Source organism: Cynocephalus volans, chromosome 5, assembly GCF_027409185.1.
Source record: "Cynocephalus volans isolate mCynVol1 chromosome 5, mCynVol1.pri, whole genome shotgun sequence".
Taxonomy (NCBI): Eukaryota; Metazoa; Chordata; class Mammalia; order Dermoptera; family Cynocephalidae; genus Cynocephalus; species Cynocephalus volans.
In genome coordinates, this window is record NC_084464.1 from 62,208,861 (window position 1) to 62,234,853 (window position 25,993).

The window sequence follows — 25,993 nt, forward strand, 5'->3', positions numbered from 1 at the left end:
AAAGCCTCAGTGAAGGAATTTATCACACTAAATTACTTAGAGGGTGGGACATATTCAGTAGGAAGCTATCAAGCCATCTCTTTTAAAAAGTTCACTGTTCTATAGTGTGTTCCAATTTCTATGGTTTGAATATTCCTGCCCCAGCTGATCCCAAGATACCAAGATAACATCACTGAATGGAGTTGGGAAGAGATGCTGAGTGCAAACTCCAGCACACCACTATTTTACACAGTTCATTTAGTCTCCACAACAACCCTCTCATATTTATATTCTCCAAGCGTGCTTGCACTAAATAATTTCAATAACTGTGTCATTAATCAATTAATTTATTTTAATTGCATGAAGCATATAGGGAGAATAAAATTTACACTACAGTTGATACTTACTGAGCACTTACTGTGTACTAAGTACTATTATAAACTTTTCATGTATAAACTCATTGCATTTTTAAAGTCACGCTACGAGATAGGTATTCTTATTTATATATAAAGAAACTGAGTCCCAAAAGGCTTAAGTAATTTGCCAAAGGTCTTACAAATAGTAAGTGTTGACCAAGGTCTAGAGTGGATAACCAATGAGCTATACTGCTTTTCACCTTGTTCGAACGTATTAATTGCTGATGTGACTTAGTAATGAAATGGAATACATATAAAATAATTACATAACTCATGATACCTCAAAACATCTTTTACCCTGTGTTACAGTACTTTTGATGATGGAGCTAGCTTTATTAAAAGAACATTACACACCTATTATTCCATTAAGCCTATTGTGCATGACACATCATAGGCATGCAATAGATATTTGGCAATTAAATGGAGATATACAGACATCCTATATCGTACAAGAGGTTACTTCAAAAAGTTCATGGAAGAATGGAATTAAAAGGCAATACAAATCTTTCCATGAACTTTTTGAAGTACCCTTATACATTACCCTAACATAGAGCATCCCTTAGAGAGTTTATCCTCAAAATAGCTAGGCCAGGTCTACCAAGGCTTTTATTTAAAAATTAAAAAAAAATAAAAGCAGCCTAGTCTTCCCTCCCCTTGGTTAAATGTTTGTGAGTAAAGTCTTCCATTCCCCAACCTCTTCCCCTCCCTCATATGAGAAGGAAAGGATAATGTATTTATTTATAATGGAAGGTGCATGTCAGGTAAAGGTTAAGATTAGCCCTAAAAGAGAAAATAGTGGAAAAGCAAATACAATGGATCACGAAATATAAAGTTTCTGTAGAAAGCAATTTCCCTCTCCTCTGGGAATCCTTGGAAATGCATGCATGCAAAGTGGGCATATGTGGTCCAAACAACCCCCTTTGGTCACCTACCAGCTAAGGCCCTGTCCTTTATGCTGGAATCATTCCCAGAGAATTCCACACACACTAGCACAATCATCATTTATTAGTTTGCTTAGCCTGAGTGACTAAGGGTCCTTTCCTTTTTTAAAGGGAACAATTTAAACCAGATTTTAAAAATCCATGCTATTAGTTCTGTCCTTCTATTGGTCCCACGTTATTGGGAAATTGTGACATTGTTACCAGATCCTATTTCTCCCCTAACCTATTCCTTAAATGCTTTCTGATAAGGGTGGGAATGCAGGCAAGCAATCTGGGTTAAAGAAACTGAATGACCCCATCAAAGATTCTGACATAAGTACATCGATGTCTAGAGATGACGGCAATGGGAATCAACTGCCTGAACACCCGCTGAAAGGCCCGTCCCTGACACACTTTAAAGTTTATTGTGAGCGAACGTCTCTTATTAAATGTAAACAGCATCCCACTGGAGGTCAGAGACTTGCTGCTGCAGCATATCCCAAGGTAATACCACTTTAAGCTCCACATAAACTCTTAAGCAGTTTCTACCCTAAAACCTGACCGTAGGTAGTACAGTTTTTTACGATATGTTATAATAGTGCAATAAATCTGTTAGCTTAAAATCGAATCTCCGTGGCCTTTTAGAGAAATCATCATTAAATGCAGGGTCCTGTTAATGATGCCATCGAAGTGAAATTGTTTAATCTGCTAAGGGGGTGAAAGGTCACCAAATGAATTTTTTATAATACATCAACTTGACACGCAATAGGGAAAACTGTAATAGATAAAAGCAAAGGAAAAGGGCACTGTCTTCTTCTGATAGGTCAATAGCAGCCAAGAGAGTCACTCATCCACTTTCCTTTCACGATGGGGCTCCTTTTGCATTTAATATGGACACCCAATTAATACCTCAGCACCACAGACAACCTCATTTTAGGTGACTTATAGCGATTTCTCCCCCTTCCCTGAAATGAAAGTGATCACAATACATCATAGCATTGTGCGAATTAACGTTAATTGATTCAAGTTACCAAGCAATGATGGGCCACTTATATAATCTAGGCGTTATTGGGTGCTAGAAGGGATGGAGGGAAGATTAGATTCCAGTGTCCGTTGCTGTGACGACGGGAGTCACCTGACGCCTTGTTAGACAGTTGTAAGGTTGTATTGCTGGCCCCAGTGGGGTCGTCAGTAAACTGGAGTGATGTCCAAACATCATTACATGCTGCTCCAATATTAAAGCAAAGGGATTAGCAACTTATTGCAAGCAACCTGGATTTGTCATTGTGCTGTCGTTATCCAATTTCCAACTGCTAATGTGACTGTAGCCTGCAGGCAGAAAGACCTACAGCCAAACTTTAAAAAATGGGGGAGGAAAGAAAGTTCCCTCCGTTCCTCCCAGTTTTAACCACTACTTAACAGCTTCCAATATCCAGTCAAGTATGTGAAAGAATTTTTTTTTCTTCTAGTGCTTAAGTGCGATGTAAAGGAGGAAGATCAAGAAAATACAGAAATTTCCCAGTTCAGAGATCACCGCTATTCACTCTAACTCTTGCATGTCAATCCACCAGATCTGAAGTGTTTACTGTACAGAGGAGGAGGGATTCTCATTTGCATGGCAAACCCTGCAAACAAATAAATCCCACTGGTGAAAATTGGCTCTAGGCAAGACCTACTATGCTGCCTTGGGGTGGGGTGGGGCTGGGAGATTAGAGATACTCCCTTTTGAACTTTTTCCTCCTCAAAGCTACTAAGCCAGTTTCCTGTAAAAGAGCGTTGTATTTTGATTAAAATGTTTCAGGGAGTCCTGAGCATTTTTGATTTCTTGTGTTTTAAATAGGTTAAATATAGAATAGTGTATATGTACCAGGAGGAGATGAATTCTAAAGAAATTTGAATGATTCTTTACCCTGGAAAAAAAAGTTCTCTAGTGAATTTCATTTAACAAACATATGTTAACCCTCCTACTATGTACAAACATTGTTCAAGGCACTGTGAGATATGCAAAGATAAATAAAATGCCATGACCTCTACCCCTCAGGAATAGTCTTCTATATAGTTTGTCAGACAAGAATTACTTTTCTGGCTATCTTTCTGACTTGATGCATACCATTTAACTTACATTTCATGGTCCTTAGGCTCCCTATTAAACCTAGCCAGGCTCCCTTAGCAGCTGTCAACTCCGAGGAGGGAAGAAATGTCTTATGATCTGACAGTTTCCTTCTGGCACCATGGTCTAGTGGTTCCAAGCCTGGCACATTTAAAGCACCCAGTACGTGTTACTATAGTAACACCAGTAAATCAGTACCCATCCTGCAGTTTCTCTGCTCTTAGGTCACTAATTGCCTCTGGAAAGCCATTACCTATCTTGTTCTGGCTAACTTCAAGTTCTGGTGCATGCCTCAAGCAGTGTGCTTACTGCTCTGCTGTAATACTTATGTTTAAACTTGTGTGATTCCTTGAAATCATTCATTTCAAATTGAGTTTTGAGTAACCCTAGGTGTAGATTGCCATGTGTCAGGAGTATATAAATACAGAATAAATATTATAACATCTTCCAACAATGTCAATTGTAAGCAAAAACTCAGAGGACAAAAACTTAAGTATTTTAATTGATAAATCATTTAAAATAATATTTTATAATAAATCTAGCATAAATATTTTATTTAGGAGAATTAAAACTGAATATTTAAAGATCATACACAAAATAATCAAAATTTCTTGTTTGTGATGGGGGGGCTGTAGCAGTCATAGTCTAGCCAGGCCAAAAAAACAGAAACCATTCCAGGTCTTTTTAATGGAAGAGATTTAACACAAGATATTGATTACACAGGAGTATTAGAATAGTAGAAAAACCAAACAGGCTACATTTCACTATTTGTGATAAATACTGAATAATCATTTATCATGAATGACAATGTGCTTAGGTACTCTTTGAAATATAATAGTAAGTTGAAACCCCGACCACCTAACAAATACATAAAGATAAAAATACACTCAAGTTAATTTTATGAGAAACTAGATTAATGGTTAAGTAGGTTCATATTGAATTAATGATTTCTTTGTAATAGATATGGAAAGAGATTTAATATAACATATTCTCACTGAATAGTTGAGTAAATGTTGTTTTGCCTATCCATTCATTTTTAAATCTCTAGATTTTCATAGGAGCTATATGATATTTTGGACATAATAGCTGTTCAATTAATATTTGGAGAATAAAAGCTTTTATGAGTCTATTATATTTACTTAGGACTTCACCATATGTACACAAAAATCTTAAATTACTTGATTTTAAAGTAGCATGGTTTAATTTTGGAATTAGAACTACACGTGCATGAGGGCAGGGGGCTGCTGGATATAGATATGTCATCATCAGCAACAGATTACAATTAACATCCTGTTCACAAGGAAAGTAGCAGAAAGAATATATACGGTAGAACAAGAATCAAAGATTTAGTGGTTTGGGATCATTTAGTATATGAACAATAGTCCCCAAGGGCATCACTGCAGAAACAGGGCTGTGAAATAAATGATAGTTGTAATGATGACCATGAATCATCAGTAAAAATGTGAACAGTCTACGTTATTTCCCATTTAATAAAGCTGGATATTAATCTCTTTGTCTTTTTTTTCAAGTTTAAGAGTTAAAGACTTTTAAAAAATGCTAGGGATTAAAGGAACAATTTTTAATTATACACAAAGCTTTCTTATACAGAACATCTTGTATAAAGCCACATATATGAAATACTATCACAATAATTTTGCCATTCACCCAATTCAACAAAGTAGTGACTTTATACTGCAGTGGAAAGAAGAAATGATGTAAAAACATTCTTCAATGACTAAGTTATGGTTTTATCATAGCAAGTAAAGAGACAATCTGGTAGTACAGGAATCTTCCAGGATGAAGGTTCCACCGGTCTTGAAAAAAAAAAAAAAATCCCTCTGTGTCAACAGAAAGATTCTGCCCTTACATACTCCAAATGGCTTTTTCCTAGAAAGCAGATGCCCAGCAGACGTGGAGGGGTTGCAGAAGAGAAAATGTTAAATGAGACTGAATGCCAATAGACTTGTTATCACCCATTGGTTCTTCCTTATCTTCTGTTTTCCAAATCAGCTCGATAGAGTGCTCCTTACTCAGAACAGGGGAATTTAAAATACCACTAATGTAATAAGTACACACAAATACACATCCACACACACACTCCCCAATGTCATGCTACTATAACTGCTTTCAGGGCCCAAGGTTAGTGGTAATGTCATAAACAAAGAGCTTTATGTAACAGCATATTAGTTTTCTATTGTTGCCTAATAGATCACCACAAAGTTAATTGTATAAAATAATACAAAGGTATTATTTCCAGGGAGTAGATCAGGAATCCAGATAAACTTGGCTAGGTTCACTGCTATGTAGAAGCTCTCAGAAAAAATCCACTTCCAAACTCACTCAGGTTGTTGGCAGAATTCATTTCCTTGTGGCTATAGAACTGAGGTCCCTGTTTCCTCACTGGCTGTCAACAAATGGCCACTCTCTTCTCATAGAGTCCACCTGCATTCCATTTCATGTGGCCCCTTCCATCTCAAAGGCAGTGGCGCATCAAATTCTTCTCACATTTTGAATCTCTCTGCCTTCCTCTCTTTCTTTCTCTTCCACAGCAGGAGATAGCTCTCCTCTTTTAGGGGCTCTTGTGTTTGCGCCCACTTTGGCAATATAAAATATTTTCCCTATCTTAAGGTCAACTGTGCTACATAACATAGTGTGATCATAACAGTGTTATCTATATTCATAGGTTCCAGGGATGAGTGAGTCACACCTTTGTGAGGCCATTTTAGAAATTCTGCCAACCGCAGACACCTTTGGCATTTCAATAGCTAAGTTTCTCTTAGAGATACATAGATACCTAATTTTACTATATGACAAAGAATATTATACAGAGATTTTTTCTTGTATGGGAATAAATGAGACAAGAGAGAAGGAAAAAGAAGAGAAGGACATTCAAGAGAGCAAAAGTCAAGTTTCTACTGAAAGGAAAGCAAGCAATATAGAATATGTTCTGCCATGATTCCAGATAAAAGACAGTGTACAGAACTAAGATACTGGTGGGGAACCCCAGTTTCAAAATGGCAAAATGAACATGTGTTTATCTCTGCATTTTTAAAGTTGGAAAACTGGTTCATGACACTGACTTAGCCAAGCAGAGTAAGCTCAAATCCAGATGCTTCTAGAGGGGAATAAAGACCAGAAGAGGCCTATTCAGTATATACTATTTATTTAGAAAGCAGATGGCAACTCAACTTTTCCCCACAAAGCAGAAGTTGTTGGCTTCTTGCAAGTAGGTACTACTCTCCTAGCAAAGTAAGTGTCCAATATGGCCTCAATCTGTTGAAATGCATACAATCCTATTAAACTAACAGGAGTGAACCTCTGGAGAACATCCTCAGTACTTTTCACTGAAAGGACTGCGTCCCTAGACTCATTTCTGTTGTCTCAAGGTCAATTCATCAGCTTTTCAATGGCTCTCCTGTGAGTTCAGTGGAAGTCCCAACTGACACTGATCAAAGCTGAAAGAAACAGGGATCGCCTTGAGGTATGCATAGGGCTTCAGGACTGTTTACCATACTCTGCAACTCTTAGGAACATGGGAAAGCTTGCTAATTCTCATTCAATTCCATAGGACATAGCATTTCTCATTCTGCAGAGGTTTGTTCAGATATATGAGGGGTCCTCAAAAAGTTTATGCTTCAACAAGAAGCATTGTGTTATCTTTTAATTCAATTTTTCCATGTATTTTTTAAGTATCCTTGTGCTTAAGAAGCAGCCTTTTCTTACCTTCAGAAGATGTGTGTATGCCTAAACCTGTGGCAGATTCAATCTGTTGGTTTTTCTCAGATGTACTTCTATTGCTTCTAAAAATTGACTTTGCTGTCTTTCTAAATATATAAATCTGTCATTTTTTAATGATGACCTACTAGGAAAGTTCAATAAAGTCTACTTAAAATTAAGCAACGGACTGATCCTTTTTCTCTCTAGGTACATACATATATATAATATACTTACAAGAACTCACTGGGATTTAAATGAAATGGGGCTGAAGGAAAGAAAAGAAATTTAAATATAGCATAACTTTTTTTGAGATTCCTGATTCTCATACCACCATACATAATATCATAACAACATCACTAACATGGTGAAGGTTTGGTGGTTGGCAAAAATAGCCAACGTTTAATAATTTATGAGCAATCATAATCTATCAGTACTTGTTAATTTTAAGCTAACAATTCCCAAAGCCCTTCAAATCAACCAGATCCAGAAAACAAAAAAGTGCTTGAGTTTTCTTTTCATCTTCTATACATATTAATATATGGAAGGGAAGAGAAATGCCTATCTCCACTGTTAAGACAGGAAAAATATAATACAGAAACACTAGCTAAGCTTTCACTGGAATAAGTTGCCCTGTGTATAAAAAGGCAATCAGTGTATTAATTGAATATGCCTCCAAGTGTGAAAGTTTCTCTGTGGAGTTTTACTTTTTATTTCAGTTCTAGTGAATACCACATCCATTGGAGATGGCTGTGTAGAAGTAATTAATATCCATTAAATATTAACTGCTTATTTGTTAGCACCACCACAAATAAAAGCAAAAAGTAGTAATAACAGAATAAATCTATTTACCTTAGTAACCTCAGAACCTAGCCTACTGCTTAAATTCATTACATGAATAAATGAATGAACAAATGGACTGAGAACAAGTTGCTTCAGAAAAATCTCTTCCTCTATGCTTTTCATTTTAATGTACCAAAATATAATGTTTTCTACCATCTGGGAAATAGAATAATCGTGACAAATGTAGATTTAATAACGAATTTAAAAACTGAGAACTTAAGTCTTTAATGGCTCTTTGAGCTTTTATTTCAGTCTAAAAAAGTAGACAGGTTATGTGATTCAGTGTAAGTAGATGGACATTTCCAATACATGTCAATATGAATCCAAGAAATCAGCCCTCATTTGAATGTTGTTGTAATTAGTACTTACCCATAGCCAATGATTCCCTTTGACTGAGTCACCAATAATGCTCCAATAGTCATATTCAGAACATTCTCTAGTACTCCAGTCTGTTGAGCAGTGATGACTTGATGAGCCAAATTCTCCAATTTGTTACTTGATAAGGATGGAATCAGTCCAGTGCTCCTTACTGTTGGCAGATCACCAATTTCAATGACAATCACTTTCGAGATAGTTTTTATAGTGCTTGGTGGTGAAACCCCATATGTGCTCATTTCTATCATGAGAGGTCTACGTTGACCAACTCTTCTGTAATGACTGGCGCAAGTCACAGTTGGGCAATTGCGCTTTCTTTTTGCTCTACTGTCAGCAATGGCCTTTAAGGTCCTTTCATTGCCGGGCATTTTGTGAATAAATCTGATTTGGTTTTGGCTAATCTGTAAGAAGTCAGTTAGTCTTTCAAGGATCACTATTTCCCAGCCTTTTTCTAGGACTGAAAATGTCACAGTGAGGGCCAAATGAATGGAAACACCTGAACGTATTTCAATGGGTTCCTCTCCTTGTAGGACAACATACAAGAGGTTATCCATGATGTTAAAATAGTTGGCACCAATAGACTCATTCAGCAATAAAGAAGTTGATTGAGCCAGGGTGGGTGGAATAAAACTGTCTCTTAAGAAAACATGGGGGCTGTGGAGCTCGTGGTAGAATATAGCCAAGAGAAGCTTGGAGGTACTTTTGTTCCCCAATAGAAAAAAGCGCAGAACTTGAGGAGTCTGATCCGCAAAGCATACCCTGGTGATTTGCCTGGTTGGTAAAATGGAATAGAAAGTAGACACAGACCCAGAGGTAGAGCAAGGAGTATTGGCATTTACACTACTAAAGGTGTCAACAAAACCACTAGTCACAGATACAACTGGATATAACTTCCGGATTGCTGAAGTGGCACCAGCATTTTCAAGAATTAGGACCACTTGGTCAGTTTCTTTGCAGATGAAGCCTTGTATCAGTGATTGGTATGTGCATTTCTGTTCTTCTCTAAATGTACCTACAAAATAAAGAAAAATCAACAAGTGACATATGAGCCACAATCTCAAAAGATGATTTGCAATCCATCATTCTCATCATCGTCTATAACTTCATGAAATATTTGTTGAACACCTAAGTGTGCTAGATATTGAGAGTGCAAAGAAAGCTTGGGCAAAATATGAAAAGATATATGCATTAAATAATAGCTATTTAATATATTTTAAATATATATGTTACATAATGTATGCTATTTAAAATTAATAACGGAGATATAGCTAAGTGTAAAAAGAGTTGAATAAGCAAAAAATTAAGACAAAGGAATAATTGCTAAGGACTCCTGAGGGAAAAAAAACCTAAACTGTTTTTTCCTACTCTCACACACTCAATAAAACACAGAATACTGCACCTCTGGTCACCAAAATCTGTGAGTGCTTCTCCCACCAACAACCAATTCTTCATTGGATACCAGTTGGGCACTAATTTAATTTAATAAATTTAAACAATTCAACAATTAATTTAATTAATAAAGTTAAACAATTTAACAATTAATTAAATTAATTGATGAAGTTAATTATGCAATTTGACTCGATTATGACACTATCTACCTGGAGTTAGCATCAGACCATCAGGTTAAGGGCTCAGTCTCACAAGACTGCCTCCACTTCAGATGCCAATCACAGTTTTTAGGTTGTGAATTGTACTTCTGACCAACCAGTTATAAATCGGAGTTCCCAAGACCTCTTCCTTGGGTTAATTAATTTTCAGGAGAGGCTTACATAATTCAGGGAAATACTACTTATGTTTACCTATTTATTATAAAGTATATTACAAAAGATACAGATAAACAGCCAGATGAGAAAGAGAAGAATAAGGCAAGGTATTGGGTAAAGGGTACGGAGCTTTCATGCCCTCTACAGGCACACCGCCCTCCAGGTACCTCCACATGTTCAGACATCTGAAAGCCTTCCAAACCCTATCATTTTGGGTTTTCATAGAGGGTCCATTATATAGGCTAGATTGATCAAATTACTGATCATTGATGACGTACTCGACCTTCAGCCCTTCTCCTCTCCTCTGAGGTCAGGGTGCAGTAGGGTTGAAAGTTCCAACCCTCTAGTCACATGGTTGGTTCCCCTGGCAACCAGCCCCCATTCCAAGGCTATCCAGGAGTCCACCAAGAGTCACCCCATCAGAACAAAAGATGTTCCTATAACCCAGGAAATTTCAAGGGATTTAAGAGTTGTGTCAAACATTCCTGTCACTCAGGAAATCACAAAAGTCTTAAGAGTTCTGTGTCAGGAACCCAGGTCAAAGACTGAATATTAGAACAAAAGATTCTCCTAGCACCTCTATATAAATACATATATGTATATATTTCTCATCACAATATCACATCTCCATAATCCATAATGGAATAAGGGTAAGAGAGAAGAAGGTAATAACATTTAAGTCAATGGGAGAAGAGGTAAATTGAAGGGACTGGAACCAGGAATTTATGGAGGTATATTAAAATTGAAGAGATGTATTATGACCAGATTGTGAAAGAGTTTGGATGCCAAACTATATCATTTTCTCACACTCTCTTTTACCCTAAACATAAAGAGTAAAGAAGAGGAAAAGGAAAAATTGGTAATTTGGGGAGCTGTTGACATTAAATAGAGCCCAAGTTGAGGATGGTCAAGCATAATATAAACATTTAAAGAAACAGCATTATCTGTCATTCTCACTATTTCTAATTTCCCTATCTATGAACTTAGAGTAGTTCTTGTTCTGAATCCACAGGGATATGTTATCTTCCAATAAAGTTCCTTTGATTTAAAATCGATATTCACAAAAATTATCCTGTATTGTTTTCTAGTTATTTTGAATTTGCTTTAGTGCAAGTTCATCAAAGCAGCCTAAGAAATGGAAAACAAAACAAAACAAAACAAATTATTACTAATGTAGGAAATATTACATGCGAACATAATCTAGCCTTTTTCTACTTCCTTCCTTTCATATTAGATGATTAGAAATCTATACCAAAGTTGTCATTGATATCAATAAATCTAACTTTCATAATGTTGCTCCAAGAGCAGTATACATGCTAAGTATTTCTTCAACCATAGTAGCAAACAGCAAAGACAACAATGGTTAAAAAGTTGCAAGGGAAATTATAAAATATTTCAAACAATAGTAACAAAAATTTTACACATAATAATTTGTGGAATGCACTTAAAACGGTGCTTTTAGGGAAATTTATAGTGTTAAATGCTTATATAAAAAAAGAATTGTTTAAAATCAATGCCCTATGATACTACTTTAAGAACGTAGAATAAGATCTAATGTCCTGCATGGTGACTATAGTTAATAATACTGTAATACTGTTAATGTGTACTTGAAATTTATTAAAAGAATAGATCTTAAATATTCTCAACAAATACACAGACACAGAAAAATGTTAAAAGGTAACTATGAGGTGATGGATATATTAATTAGCTTGGTAATGATAATCATTTCACAATATATATGTATATCAAAACATCACATTGTATACCCTAAATATATACAATTTTATTCATCAAGTATACCTCATTAAAGCTAGAAAAAAATAAAGCACCCTCATGTCAAAATTTTTTAAAAACAAGAATTTAGAAAAAGAGCACAGCAAACCCAAGGTAAAAGAAAGGAAATAATAAATGTGGCAGCAGAAATCAATGAAGTAGGAAAGAAACAAACAACAACAAAACAAAATATAACTACATAGAATATGGTTCTTGGAAAATATTAACAAAATTGGTTAATTCCTCAGTGGATGGATCAAAATACAAAGAAAGAACACAAATCACCAATTTCAGGAATGAAATAGGACTATCATTACAAATCCTACAGACAAAAGATAAGAGACTACTACAAATAAGCTTTATGCCATCAAATTCAATAATTTAGATGAAATGGGCAAATTCCTTAAAAATTTACATAAGATAAAACAGAAATTTTGAATTGCTCTAAGTATTTTAAAGAAACTGGATTCATTAAAGTTAATGCTAAATTGTTAATTTAAATTAGAATTTAATTATCAAATATAAAGGAATGATCACTTTTACATAGTGTGTTTTCTCCCTATGGTCATATGATATGAAAACCCTAATTTTAAATCAAGTGTTCTCTTCAAAAGCATGGATCCAGCACAAAGAGATTTAATTGCATGATCTTAATGGCTATAGAAACTGTACTTTGTGATCATGATGCACAAATCTCTACAGTTATATCCTTTCCAAATGAGATAGTTAGGTGGCCTTCCTTCAGTGAAAATCCTTAAATCCCATTGGCTACCCTTTTCGAAACTCTACAGCTCACTCTCCTTTTTACATATTTTTGACAGCCATATTGATGCTATTGATTGATCGTCCACATTGATTGATCGATTGTCCTTACAGATTGCTAAATTCTTAGAACTGTCCCTAAATAAAATAATCATTCTCTTAGTTTATATGATTCTCTATCATTCTCTGCTACTAACTAGCTGCACATTTCCTTTGTAGGCATCAGTGCCCTTAAAGGGTTATTTCTCAAGGTCAAGGACCATATCTCATATTTAAATTACCATAAAGATCCTCACCCTAGCTCAAACACAGTAAATGCTACTTAATAATGTATTAATTGATTGGTATGTAACATACTTTTCAAAATTTCTATTCTTTAAATCATTTTTATATATTTTTCCAGGTGTCTAGTTATAAGACTATTATTCAATAGCTCAAATACATTTTAAGCTAATTCAGCATAACAATAATAATTGAGTATACCACAAAAAATTATTGTGAGTATTGTTCCCTAAACTGATGCTTAATATATATCTCAATACTGTAAGAAGCCAACTATTTCACATGAATCCATGAGATTGAAATTATAGCTGACTATATTTATATGAAGTTTCTTCTGCTCTTGAATCACATAATTGATTTGTCCACAAGTTCTATTGTAATAAAGGATTTTGTGAGTCATTTATTTATTCATTCATTAAAAAAACACACATAGAAACATGAATTTTTCCTACTATACTTCCATTCCTGGTCACAGGTTTTCCAAGGCTAAAATAACAGAAGTAAGCCATTTATAGTGTGATTCAAGTACTCTTTTGGAATAATAATGTACAGGAGCTATACTAGTAGAATGTATATCTTCAAGAGGTTTAATGATATAGTTATTTTTATTTTTATTTTATTTATTCATTTTTACATATTCCACCCAGAAACCACTCCACCACAAAGGCTCGCCCCCTCAGCCATCTCTATCCTCAGGATCAAAGCTCCTTATTCTCACTGTCAGCAGTGACATTAGATGGAGAAGAATATGACTGCCTGCCATGCTGGAGGCTAGACAAAGAAAAGGCAGGATCTTAAGTAAAAGAAGGGATGAGAGAAGGGTTAGAGAGGGTTTGAATGTGAGAGTTAAGAGGTTACAATGTTCTGCAGTCTAGCTCAGGCCCTGTGCCCATAAACAAGCTCAAGAATAAGGTAATAGAATATGAAAAGCCACAAATCTTCATGACCCATTGGAATTTTGTATGAGTTGGATTATAAACAAAACTGAGATAAGGAATTGAGTGATCCCTTGTGTATGCTTAACCTACTAACAGAAAGGAGATTTTATTACTATGTCACCTTTCCCTTCAGTGATAAGGAGCTAGTTGCCTTATTGTATTATTAAGCACTGTGCTGGGGCAGGGATTAAATGCCAGGCACTATGGCTTCTCAAACATGTGTTATTTGCTTATTTAAACTTAGCCAATTCCCTTCCTAATTTCAGAAGAACTACTGCAATGACAGTTACACACATTGCTTCTATTCCTGTTTTCTCCCTTTTTTATGTTTTAAATTTCCGCATATGAATACCTTACTATGAAAGGACCAATGCATTCTGATTTCTGAGGCATTTAGTTGGATATTTACCTCTATGACCTTTACAAAGTTGATAATTAGTATCTCTTTAAGTAAAAAGAGTTTCAGCAAACATTGTTTATTACAGAATGTTCTCACTGAGCTTTCATTCCCACACTCTCATAAAATGGAGGACATACCCATTTTGATCTAATATAAGTGTAAAGAATATACTAATTATCCTGATTTGATCAACACATTGTACACACATACTGATATCCAACTCTGTTTCCCACAAAAATGTATAATCAATTATGTTTCAATAGAAAAATCAAATTGCACCTCATAAATATGTATAATCACAACACATCAATCAAAAAATTAATAAAGAGTAGTTTACAAAAAAAAGGATATTTAAATTACTTCTTTGAAACATTTCTTTCTGTCAAAATATAGAATAAACAGGATACCTTTTTGCTATTTTAAAAATAACACTGTTAAAAAAAATCTATAAGTAAAAAATTAATTTTAATTGAAGGCTATCCTGGCTTATGAAAGATCACCGTTTCTCTAGCCCTGTGTCTCTCAAAAGTCTGAGATGAAGTTTCTTTAACAGTAGCATAAGAATGATGACTGGAGTGTGACTGTCCCAACCTCTTTATAAAGGACATAAAGCTGCATACAAGTAACTTTTACCAACTGGGAAAAAAATGATGTATGTAGTGAATACATTAAATGATTTATGTAGTGGATACTAGAAAATCCTCCTTTCATAAAGGTAGTTAAAACAGACAAACAAACAAAATAATCCCAACAAACAGTTATACAGTCATCTCTGGTAGTACAAACCTACTTCTAGGAGGAATTTCTATCTTAGCGTTTTGACAATAAAGATTCTACACAAAGGCAATGCTCTATATTGGCTGAAAAGTAGGTTCTTTTAAAATAATTAATCTTTAATATTACTGGAGCAAACCAGTCCGACACTTTAAGATGTAATAGCTAATGCATGGCTATGATAATTCAGAGCTTCTTAAAGTGTACTAGGGAAAAAAAAAAAAGACAGATTGTTGTGTTTAGATGTAAGCTGGAATTCTGCAGAGAAGAGCCCATAAAAAAAAGTGAGATTGATGTTGGAGGGAGCAGATGACTGACAGAGTCAGCTCCTTGAGAGGCTAAGGAAGAACAGGGTCCAGAGCCCTTTCAAAGGAGATGGAATGGAGATGGGATTGGACAGGCTGGAATATGCTGGTGTCACCAGGGACCTTCTTCAGAAAATTCACTAAGACCACAAGTTCTGGTTGCACATTGCAGCTCTGGATTACCTTGCACCCTATGCCAAGTATAAAGTGTGAATAAAGCCTGGAGCAGAGCAGACCTTTTCTGTATGGGAACCATGTGTTGAAATCTGGTCTCAGCTGAATCACTGAAAATACTTCTCAGTACCAGGGAGTGGGAGTATACTCCATGGCAGATATCCCTTTGGGTTTTGGGGTGGTGGCAAAGTGTACACAGGACTGGAGGAAAGTAGACGCCATGGTGATTGTGGTATTTCATCAAGTGGACATTGGGAATAGGTGTGGCATGAAGAGACACTAACTTAAAACAAAGTCATCGCAAGGACTTAGGGCTCTGTGGAAGGGACTAGCTTTGTTTCCTGTGTCTGTGTAGAATCCACCATGGTGCTGAGTTTTGTTAACACTGTGACCTCTTCAAGGATTTCTTAGTTTAATAATCTCTCTATCCCTGACAAATGCAGGCTGGATTCTTATTATTCAGAAATGGCTCAACAATAAGGTTTCAGATCTTTGCATTTGCAACTAATAGAATACTCTCTTATATTTGAAGCAGAGGGCTTCTTGTTCTGAGTAACAGGGTCTAAATCATTGGAAATGAGGACAAGAATAGCTTTTTATTGTTATCTGTGATAACACTTTGTTTTTCAAACTTATGATAACAACACAATGGATTTTCTCCGTTATTTATTAGTATGAAAGATAGATACTGCTAAATCAGAATAGTAGGTCATGTCTGGGATTTTATAGATGAAGTTTGGCTAAAACAGTAAGACCAATTTATTCAGCTATTTTTCTGTACAGTAAGTGCTGTGTGGTATGGAAGAAAAACTTGAATTAAACCCCCAGATCTTCTGCCTAACAGCTATATGGCCTTGGATGAGTCATTCAACTTTAATAAGCTTCTTCTTTTGCTTCTGTTTTAAAATACCAAAAGACTAAAAAACAGCTTTAATGATCTACTTAAGAACAGCTTGTAGAATTAGAAATCATGATTTTAAAGCATCTAGCACAGTGCCTGGCAAATGATAGGTGTTGAATAAATAGTAAGAGGGTTTTTTTTAATAAATAAATAAAATGAGAAAAAAATTACAACACAAGTGTAAGTTTAAAAATCTTCATAAATATCATAAACATAATAAAATCTAGGGAAAAGTAATATTTTTATTAATATTACCCAACTCACTCTATATTACTTTTTTCTTGTATTTCTTATATGCTTTTATATTGCTTCTTCATATGACACCGCTGTTGTAATATTTTGTGTAGAGGGGATAGAGAGATAATTCAGTCTGTCCTTTAGCCTGAATAATTGACATTTGTTTTCTATAATTGGTTGTTTACAGGAGTTTCCTTAAGCTTCACAACTCATTATGAATAGGTATAAATGTTTAAAATTGTTGTCAAATGTGAAAAATTTCTTAGAAAGTTTTTCTCATGTATGAGCTGTAATATTTGAATAAATTTTCACAGACTAGCTTTCACAGTACTGTCACTTCAAACCTTGCATCTCCTCCACTCTCACTTTCTTCTCGTGCTTTAGTACATGTTTATATCACTTTGTGACCTAGGATCTAGTTCTTAGGTGCAGCATAACTGGGCAAGTCGTTATAGATGTCTAGTAATAATTTTACATAGACGTGATTGTGAATCACAAAAATCATACCCTATTAAACCCAAGCCAAGTGTGTGTCCAACTCAACTTTTCCTTAGCTAGATCCCCAAAATGCTGTGGCTAATCCACTGTCATCCAACCCCATAGAACTTACAATGAAGGGGAATTTAGAGTGGAAAGAGTGTGTTATCTCAACTAATTTCAGTTAAAATATCTTAATTTTGAAAATTTTACAAAAACATAGGTCCATACAAACACAAAGCTAGAACTCCTTGGGGAGCCTGTAAGTGGAGACCCTGAACCTTAACTTCATCATCTTCACATTGAGCCTGCCCATGATCTGGAGAATGGCTGAGCAAATGCCTTGCATATATCTAATAAGGTGGCATGGACAAATAAGAGATTTGGGTTCATTCAAAGTTGGATTTGTTAAAAAAAATAGAATAAAATAAAATAAAAGTTGGATTTATGCCTGACTATTGAGAAGGATCAAAGGGTCTCAAGTAGAAAAAAAAAAAGAAAAAAAAAAGGGTCTTAAGTATTACAAGTATTTGCAATGAACTAAGTGTAAAGAAGCATAGCTCATTTCAGCTGCATAAGGAGGGAAGCAAAGGGGGTAGTGCTTATGTATGTTAGAAAAATGCACGTGGCAGTGGGTTTCACATCATGAGGAAGGGGCTCTTAAACAAGTAAGCTGCAAAGACATAAGTTATGGTCTAAAAGAAGGATACTGGAGTACATGAGCTTGAAGGTTGATGATGATGATAATTTCGCCACTAACCTGCTATGACTGTGTCAGTGAGTGATAAAGTACTGTGGGGAAAAAAAACATACCTGATAAAAATAATAATAACTAAGATTCATTGAAGGCCTTCTCTGTGTGAGGTATTCTTCTATAGAAGACATGAAGATGATTTGTACAATGAGAGACTGAATATGCAAACAATGGCCAGACCACAGAAAAAAATTGAACTTTGATACACAATCTGTAACAACCAGCCCAGGAAGCCAACCCACTATCAGCAGCAGCAAGTCCAGAAAGTTACTAAATGCAGCAACCAGTCCAAGAAAACTAAACAATAACCTCCAAAGCAATCAATCCCAAATGACTAGTACTTGGTTAAGAACTACCAGCTTCTCTAATTTTTCATAATATCTCCCTAATTTTTGCCCCAGTTTCCAACTTAGAACCCATCAAGGAAAGCCAAGTATCTACCCTTAACCAATCACATAGATGCCCCGCTTCTAGTTAGCTGACTACAGCATTCCCACACCAACAGCCTCCAATCAGGGAAGCCTTCCCCTTTTTCTACTATGAAGCTTTCCTACTCTTTATATGCCTTTGAGTTTCTGCCAAATGCCAAGTGATGGTGGCTGACTCCCTTGCTATAGCAGGTTCAGAATAAATAGCTGTTGCTTGTTTGCCTTTGGATGGTCTTTGTTTATTTTCTCAGTAGTCAAGGTTTTGGACAAGTTATCCATCTTGATAAGAGTCACAACAAAGCTAGGATAGAGAAGGAACCAGTGAGTCAGTTTGTATGGCCTTTGGGGAGTGAAGAACAATGTCTGTAATGTCAATATAAGACTTGTGAAGTAGGGACAGCAGGTAATAAGCCAGAGGTTGTCAGTCTCGGAGAAGCAGGGGTTTTATTTAAGGGATATTACATAGAGCATGAGAACAGCATGGGGACATGGAAGGGACCTCAAGGTTTGAGGGTGCAACTTAAAGAGGCTTCAACGGGAAGGCATCTTCAGAAGACGGCTAGGTTCCAGCTGATGCAAAAGGGTGCAAAAAGAATGTTCTTTGAAGACAATGAAGAGTTTGCTGATTCTAACTTCAGAATTCCACACAGCACTGGGAGCAAATTTAGAGAAAGGGACTAAAAGGTTGGATGAGCTCATGAATTTATCTGGAAAGAAATATGTATTCTGGAGATGATATGTACTGGGTGGTGGATTTGTGGATAGTGACTAAGGCAAACAGGGACATTAAGCAAAACACACTCCATCTTTATGCACTAGCAGTGCTGTGGAAATTAGAGACCATCAGAAAGAACCTGAGAGTTCACACAGTTTTTGCCATTGGGGGGCTCTGGGTTACTGCTTAAGCAGGTCTGTTGTGGCAGGATGGTGGCCACCCCACAGTCCTTTCAGCTAATATGTAATGGTTGCTTAGGAGAGCTTTAGGTACAGAAATATCTGACAGAAAGCCCAGAGACTAATGGGAATGGTGCCTGGTGGACGAAGAGGGTGGGATAGGAATTAGAATGACAAAGAAGCAGGCTTGACCTCACTACAAATAATGCACTCAAGCCCTAGGTTCCTTCCTTCCTTCCTCCCTTCCTTCTTCCCTTCCTCTTTTCTTCCTTCTTTCCTCCTTTTCTTCCTGTCCTAACTTTTTTCACCTAAAACTTCCTACTGGTAAGTTTAATTATCCCTAGTTCATACATAGAAAAGCTGAGTCACAGAAATTTTGACTCAACATAATTACTTAGGAGTAACAATGAAAAAGAGGAAGAAGAAAAAAGCATGCTTCCAAAGTTCCACCTGTGCTTCTAGCAAAATAAAATGTAATCTTTACCCTTTTAGATTGTATTTAGACATAAGGTTCAGGTATTATGAATAATACCGTGAGAGAGGAGATGTAACAATCAGGAGTTTTCTCGGCACAATCTATTGACAGGCACACATGGAAAGGTTTTTGGTTGTCAAATCACATATTTTTCAAGAGCCCATTTGCTATTTTATATCATTTGACCTTTTAATATTTTTTCATACTATCCCAGGAGTATAAAGGTATAGCCACAAAGTTAACAAAGGCAATAGTTAAGATTTTCAACAAATAAAATTAATGATTCAATTTTGTAGCCAAACTTAGAATCCTGGTCTTCACAAATTTAAAAAAAAAAAAATTATTTTTATTTTTCCAGAATTTACCAAGGGTTAAGAGGTGCGGTGGTTTATTAGTATCTTACCATTCATTTTTCTATTTTATCTCAAGAGTTAACTGACCCTAGTATTTTAATTTTGCATGTGGCAAAATAAAGCACATGTAAGCAACACACTGGGGTTCCAGAGCCGCTGAATGGGTGTAGTTTTTAATTATGGCAAAGAACACACATAACTACTTAAGAGAAGGCTATGCATACAGCCAGACAGACCTCATAGCTCAGTCCCCGAGCCACAGCTGGCAGAGCCCACAGTGAAGTCTAGCATCACTTCTAAATAGCATTCCACCTTTTCTTCCTCCGGATTTCTCTCCCTCCTACTTCTCTCAGTTGGGGAAGGTTTAGTTTTGAGTAATGATTACCTTTCACACTTGTTTTTGTCTTTTCTTTTCCCACTTTTCCAAATGGCCTTATCTGCCAGTCACAATTTTTGTGGTCTGCAATTCCGATCACTTTTAAATGAAACCCATGCTGGCTTTGGTAATCATAATGTCATTTACAATTTACCACTAAACACATTTATTCAGTTAGTAGCACACTGGAGAAAGAGAACTCCATATGAACTCACCGTGAAAGGCCTAATCTGATTACTTCCTCATGAAAATCCAGGCAGGGGTGCTTGTAAGAGGGGCTGAGATGAAGAGAAAAAAAGCAAGGTCTGGCCACAGCTGACTTTCATAATCAATGTGAATAGATAAGTGACACAGCCTGTCAGGGGCAGCCGCCCAGTTACCCCAGGGCATTCCTCTCAAAAAGGCAAGAGTGGACAGGACTTAATAAATGCTGAGTGACCAGTGAGTATTGGCTTGGCATATGCTATTGCATTCAAGATGGACAGGAACAGTGATAAAGTCCAGAAGCTCTTCTCTAAGTGGGGGAAATTAGATTAAGCAGGTTGTATTTGTGTGTGCATGTGTGCACACAAGCACTCACTTTGTGTGTACTTTAACTTCCTAAAATATCCTAGACATACAATTTGCTCTATCAGCCTTTCCCTGGATTGGAAACCATAGACCTAAAAACCAAGACAGGAGGCAAGTTAGCCTGGTGGAGGAGGAATGTATGTGTGTGAGCATGTGCATATACTCAGGTTGCTTCCGGGGTTCTAACAAATATTAACTTTGTGTCAATATTTGTCCTTCCTGTCGTGAAATGAGGATTTTCCACCTCATTTCACATTGGAAAGAAAAATATGCCAAAGGGGTTGTCTTTGCTAGGGGAAAAAAAATTAAAAGAAAAGAAAAAAAAATGCTTTATTTAGAAAAATGGATCAGAAAGAAAGAAAAAATGAAGTATTTTAAAAATAAATATTATGACTCAAAGGCACATAGAATCCTTCCATCTTCCCATCTTCAAAATAAGAGAAAAATGTATATGTTTAAAATTGAATGAAATACATCAACATTAATGATTTTTTTTCCTTGAGGTTAACACCATTATTTCCCTCAATTATTTCCCTCAAGAATTTTTTTCACCATTTTGTGATAGATTTCACAGTTCATGCTATAGTAAAGTATGGAGATGTTGACAAAAACAAAATATATTATCATTCTCTTATTTTCAAGAAATGAAAAGAAATCATTTACAATTCTTTTCTGTCAAACAACATTTACACCTCATTATTTCTAATTTAACAAATATAAATGGCCACAGATCAAATAAAGTGAAGACAGGTTAAATTTATCCCCCGTTATACATGTTGTCACAGACCCTTAGGCTATGAGGAGTGAAAATCCAAAATCTCAAAGCTGTGCACCTAAATACACAAAAGGAGTAACTGAGATCTTCAAAAAAAGTATTAAGGTAAATATATTTTGGTCATGTTAGAAATAATAAGGAAAAACATTCTGCTTTTTTAGAATGAGAAATTCTAGCTAAAAATTATTTTTTAAAACTTCAAAAATAATGAATGTGTGTTATATTTGTAAGGAGAAGGTAAATCGAGAGATGTTGTTATGAATGATAGATTCAATATACATGACAGTAAATACAGCCTTTCTCATTGGGGGATGGAGTCTATAATCAGAGGTTTTTAAAGTCTATTGAATGATCATAATATGGTGGTTTTCGTTATTATAAAAAAGATACCTGTGCCTGCAAATATACTCATACACACAGATAGTTATAATTATGATAATTTAGGTATAATTATAATAGATATTATTATATTTATTATTATAAGTAATTTGAGAAACTTAAAGTTCATTAGAATGAAGAAGAATAACATGTATCAGAATGAAGAAGCACATTTTAGGTCCTGGACTTTTTACAGTAATGCATTTCCAGATTGGCTTTCACAATTTGTTAGACAGTGGCACTTTGGAGCACAGTCTCTGGCACCATTCTTAGTGAGAAAGCCAGCACTCTAACAGCCAGTGACTGGTGTAGTGAAGTGGCTTTCAGTGCTTGGGAGTCATGAGACACCCAAGTGCAAAGACAGCTCTAGAGGACTGAAGATACCACACAGGAGCAGGAAGCTGCTCGAGAAATATACACATCTGCAGGTGTAAAATGGGCAGGTGGACTTTGGGAGCTACACACAGATGATAGGATTTGTCATGATTTTATGAGCAATTTCACCAAATTTCTTGTACTTGGGTCTATTTTCCTTGGGGACACCATTTCCAAATTAATCTGAGAGAAGTGGAAAACCACATAAAACCAGCCAATGCATGAAGCGAGGGATGCCTGGAAGGCCTTCTGTTAAAGGCCTTTTTTCCCTGACTAAGTTATCTTGGTGAGTATTTCAAAATATTTTTTCTCATTTAATAAAAATGTTACTTTGAGAAAAAAATGATCAGGAGATAAAATTCAGTGATGGAACAACATGGAGAAGGGGGTGGGGGACCAGATATGTATCCAATAGACTCTTCCTCTGAATCATCCAGTATTCTTTTTTATTTTTTTGAATAAAAAACTTAATTTTGTTGATGAAAGTCCATTTAAACAAATTCCAGAGACTATTTTATATTCTTTTAGTATGCTGAAATATCATGATCTCTACACTGCTTGAAATAAGTGGCTTAGAAAGTGTTTTTGTATTTTTGTATTTTGTTGTAATGTGATTTCACCTGCAAACTTCAATGGATACGGTCCCAATTATGATTTTTATTCTTTGAATACTACATTGAAAACAGCCCAGCCAAATGCAAGCTCAGGAAGTACAGCTTAGGGGGTAAGAGATCAGGTTTTTTGAGTTGGAGAGATTTGCATTGCGTCCTGCCTCTGCCACTTTCCAGCTGTAAAACCACAGCCAAGTTACTTATCTTCTTTCTGACTCAGTTTCTCATTTGCCAGAAGGATTGGAAATAGGACCCAAATGAAGGATTGAGAATGGAGAGGGTTAAATGAGGTGATGTATGTGCAGCATCTGGGACAAACATACGCCAATAAATAAAAGCTGTTACATTCACCATAATCAAAAAAGGAGTATTTTCTAAACTACTTCACACTCTCTTCTTGCCTTTTTTGGCTATATCCTTATCTCAAACTAGTATTTGCCTCACAGTCTGGAACAGCACCTGTAAGTGTTGCAAGCATTTCTAATGTACAGTGTCAAAGAGACATGTCACAAGTGAAGAAAATGCTAAAGAGACAGACATAAGAATCTACGTTTTTAGAAAATATAGGCAAGAAAAAATATAAATATACATACATGCATACATGTGTGTTCATGCACATGCACACGTGTGTCTATAAATAGGACGCCTGTTTTTTCCACTAATCAAAAAAAAAAAAAAAAACCCTGCAAAATATAAGATGATTTTCTCTTTCAGCTGCTCTTAACTTTCCACTTCCTTCCTTTTGTAATACTCTCCACCCCCACCCCACCTTTTCTCTCCACCCTCCTATTCCTTTCCTACTAGCACACCTTGCCTGCCAGCTTTAAACAAAGTGAGGTTCACAGGTTAGTGTAAAGGCAGGGGCAGCCAACAGCGTTCTTTACAAATACAATTCCTGGCACAGTTTTTTCCCAGAATGATAAACATATCACCTCCCCAGCCCTCGGTTTGAAGCTGCAGCAGTAATTTCTGCTGGATGCCAAAACTAAAATGAATGTGACTGTGCCATGCCCTGCTCTGAGCTGTGGCTATAATGAGATTTGAATGGGAAGCCCCGGACACAATAAATCTGCGCCATATGTGACCATTTCCTGTGTCAGTTCCTTTCTCATAACCAATGGAGACTTTTTTTCCCCTCTCATGACCTCACACCATGACTCTGAAATCTTTCATGGCTGCTTATGGGCCTCAGGCTTTTTACAGCAGTTGTATAAATAAATGAATTTGACAGCAAACATCATAACAGTTAGCAGTAATGTGTGTTCGCCACAAGTGCCTATACTACTCACTGGAGAAATGGCAGAGGAAACAGCTTGTTTCGTTACCTAAACAAAAGTAGTTTCGTTTGACAAGTGGTGAAAGAATTAGTCAAATAAACTTGAAATCCACTAGGACTATTTTTGCCAACCCTCCCTGCCAGGGAAATGTTCCCAGCTCTTCGGTGCCCATGACTCACAAAAGATAAATTTCCCCCTTTTATTCTGAGATAAAGATCTGGGCTGGGAATCCAAAATCTTTGACTGATATTTTATATTAATCTGCTTTGCAAGGCAAAACTGTCATATATGGGAACTCAGGTGAAGCAAAGAGTTTCCCAGAAAGCTTGTGACAGAAAAGCCAAGAAGGATATTTTGTGTGGAAGGGAAGAGAGGTGGCAATAATGACCCAACTCAGTGATCACCAGTTGAAAGCAAACTGAAGCTCAGGAGTGCTTCCTTTCCTTTCAATCAACAAAAATTTTCTACACCAAAAGTTCCAGAAAGAAAAGAGCAAGCATTTTTCCTGTATCCTCACGGTCTTGATAAAATGAAGTTGCCTATATTTTGTGAACTTGTGGTCAATTTAGATAAGCACAAAAACAGCACAGATTTTCCTCAATTATATGAATTGGTTGTTTTTAAGACCTTAAGTTTCTCCACTCTTGGCATCTCCATGCCAATCTGGCTGTCTCTGCTGTGAAGAATGGTATGGTACAGTGGCTATTCTCACCACTCCGGTCGTCTTATGGACTCTGGTGCAAACTACTTAGGTTCAAATCCTGGCTCTGTAACTCACTCTTTGTGTGCCCTTGGGCAAGTAACTTAACCTCACGATGCCTCAGTTTCCTCCTTTGCAAGGGGGGAAGAATAATGGTATGGTATCAAGCTCACAAGGTGGCTGTGACAATTAAATGTATTTTAAAAGGCTCAGAACAGTGTCTGATACTTAGTATATGTTATTATTGCTATTTTTTTATTATGATGCCAAACAGAGAAACTTGGAAAATAATCTTTCTGGCAACACTAGAGCTCTTTTTTGTAATAGCTTGATATTGGCAGCTAATCTCAGAAGTGAAATTTAGAACTTTTGAAAGAAAATCATAATAGTACCATCACTTAAGCCAATTACAATTAATTTCAAGGTACAGTACAGCACTACTTGAAATAAAAACAGCATATGGATCTTAAAAATTTTTCAGAAGGTTATTTTCACTCTTTTTAAGGTAGTACATTCTGTCATGACTGAGTAATTATTGCATTTAGAATCTTCTCATATTCAACAGAAATATCACTGATTAGGAGACCAAAAGTCATGAGCTATCATCAACTAATGGATCTTTGTCCAGGTATATATTCTGTTCTCTGTTTTTGTTTTTGTTTTTTTAATTCAATTATTAAAATGTGTTCACTAAAGTGTTTTGTGTGATAATATACAGGAAAGTGCCTTCAAATTTTTAGAAGTTTTGATTATAATCAATATGAACAGATATTTTAATTTATAGGGAGCCTACTACCTACACAATAGATTTCTCATGTGTCAGTTTTAACTAACCACTTAATACATTTCTTGATATGTAGTCAAACTACTACTTGGGAGAAAAG

General features: G+C 36.0%; 1 protein-coding gene across 1 annotated transcript in view; it reads right to left on the reverse strand.

Moving 5' to 3' along the window:
* The window catches only part of PKHD1 (PKHD1 ciliary IPT domain containing fibrocystin/polyductin), a 455,019-nt gene that overhangs the window by 31,589 nt on the left and 397,437 nt on the right, over nucleotides 1-25,993 (reverse strand). The window contains exon 60 of the mRNA XM_063096948.1: nucleotides 8,352-9,369. Within this exon, the coding sequence (XP_062953018.1) occupies nucleotides 8,352-9,369 (1,018 nt within the window). The remainder of the gene's footprint in view (nucleotides 1-8,351; nucleotides 9,370-25,993) is intronic.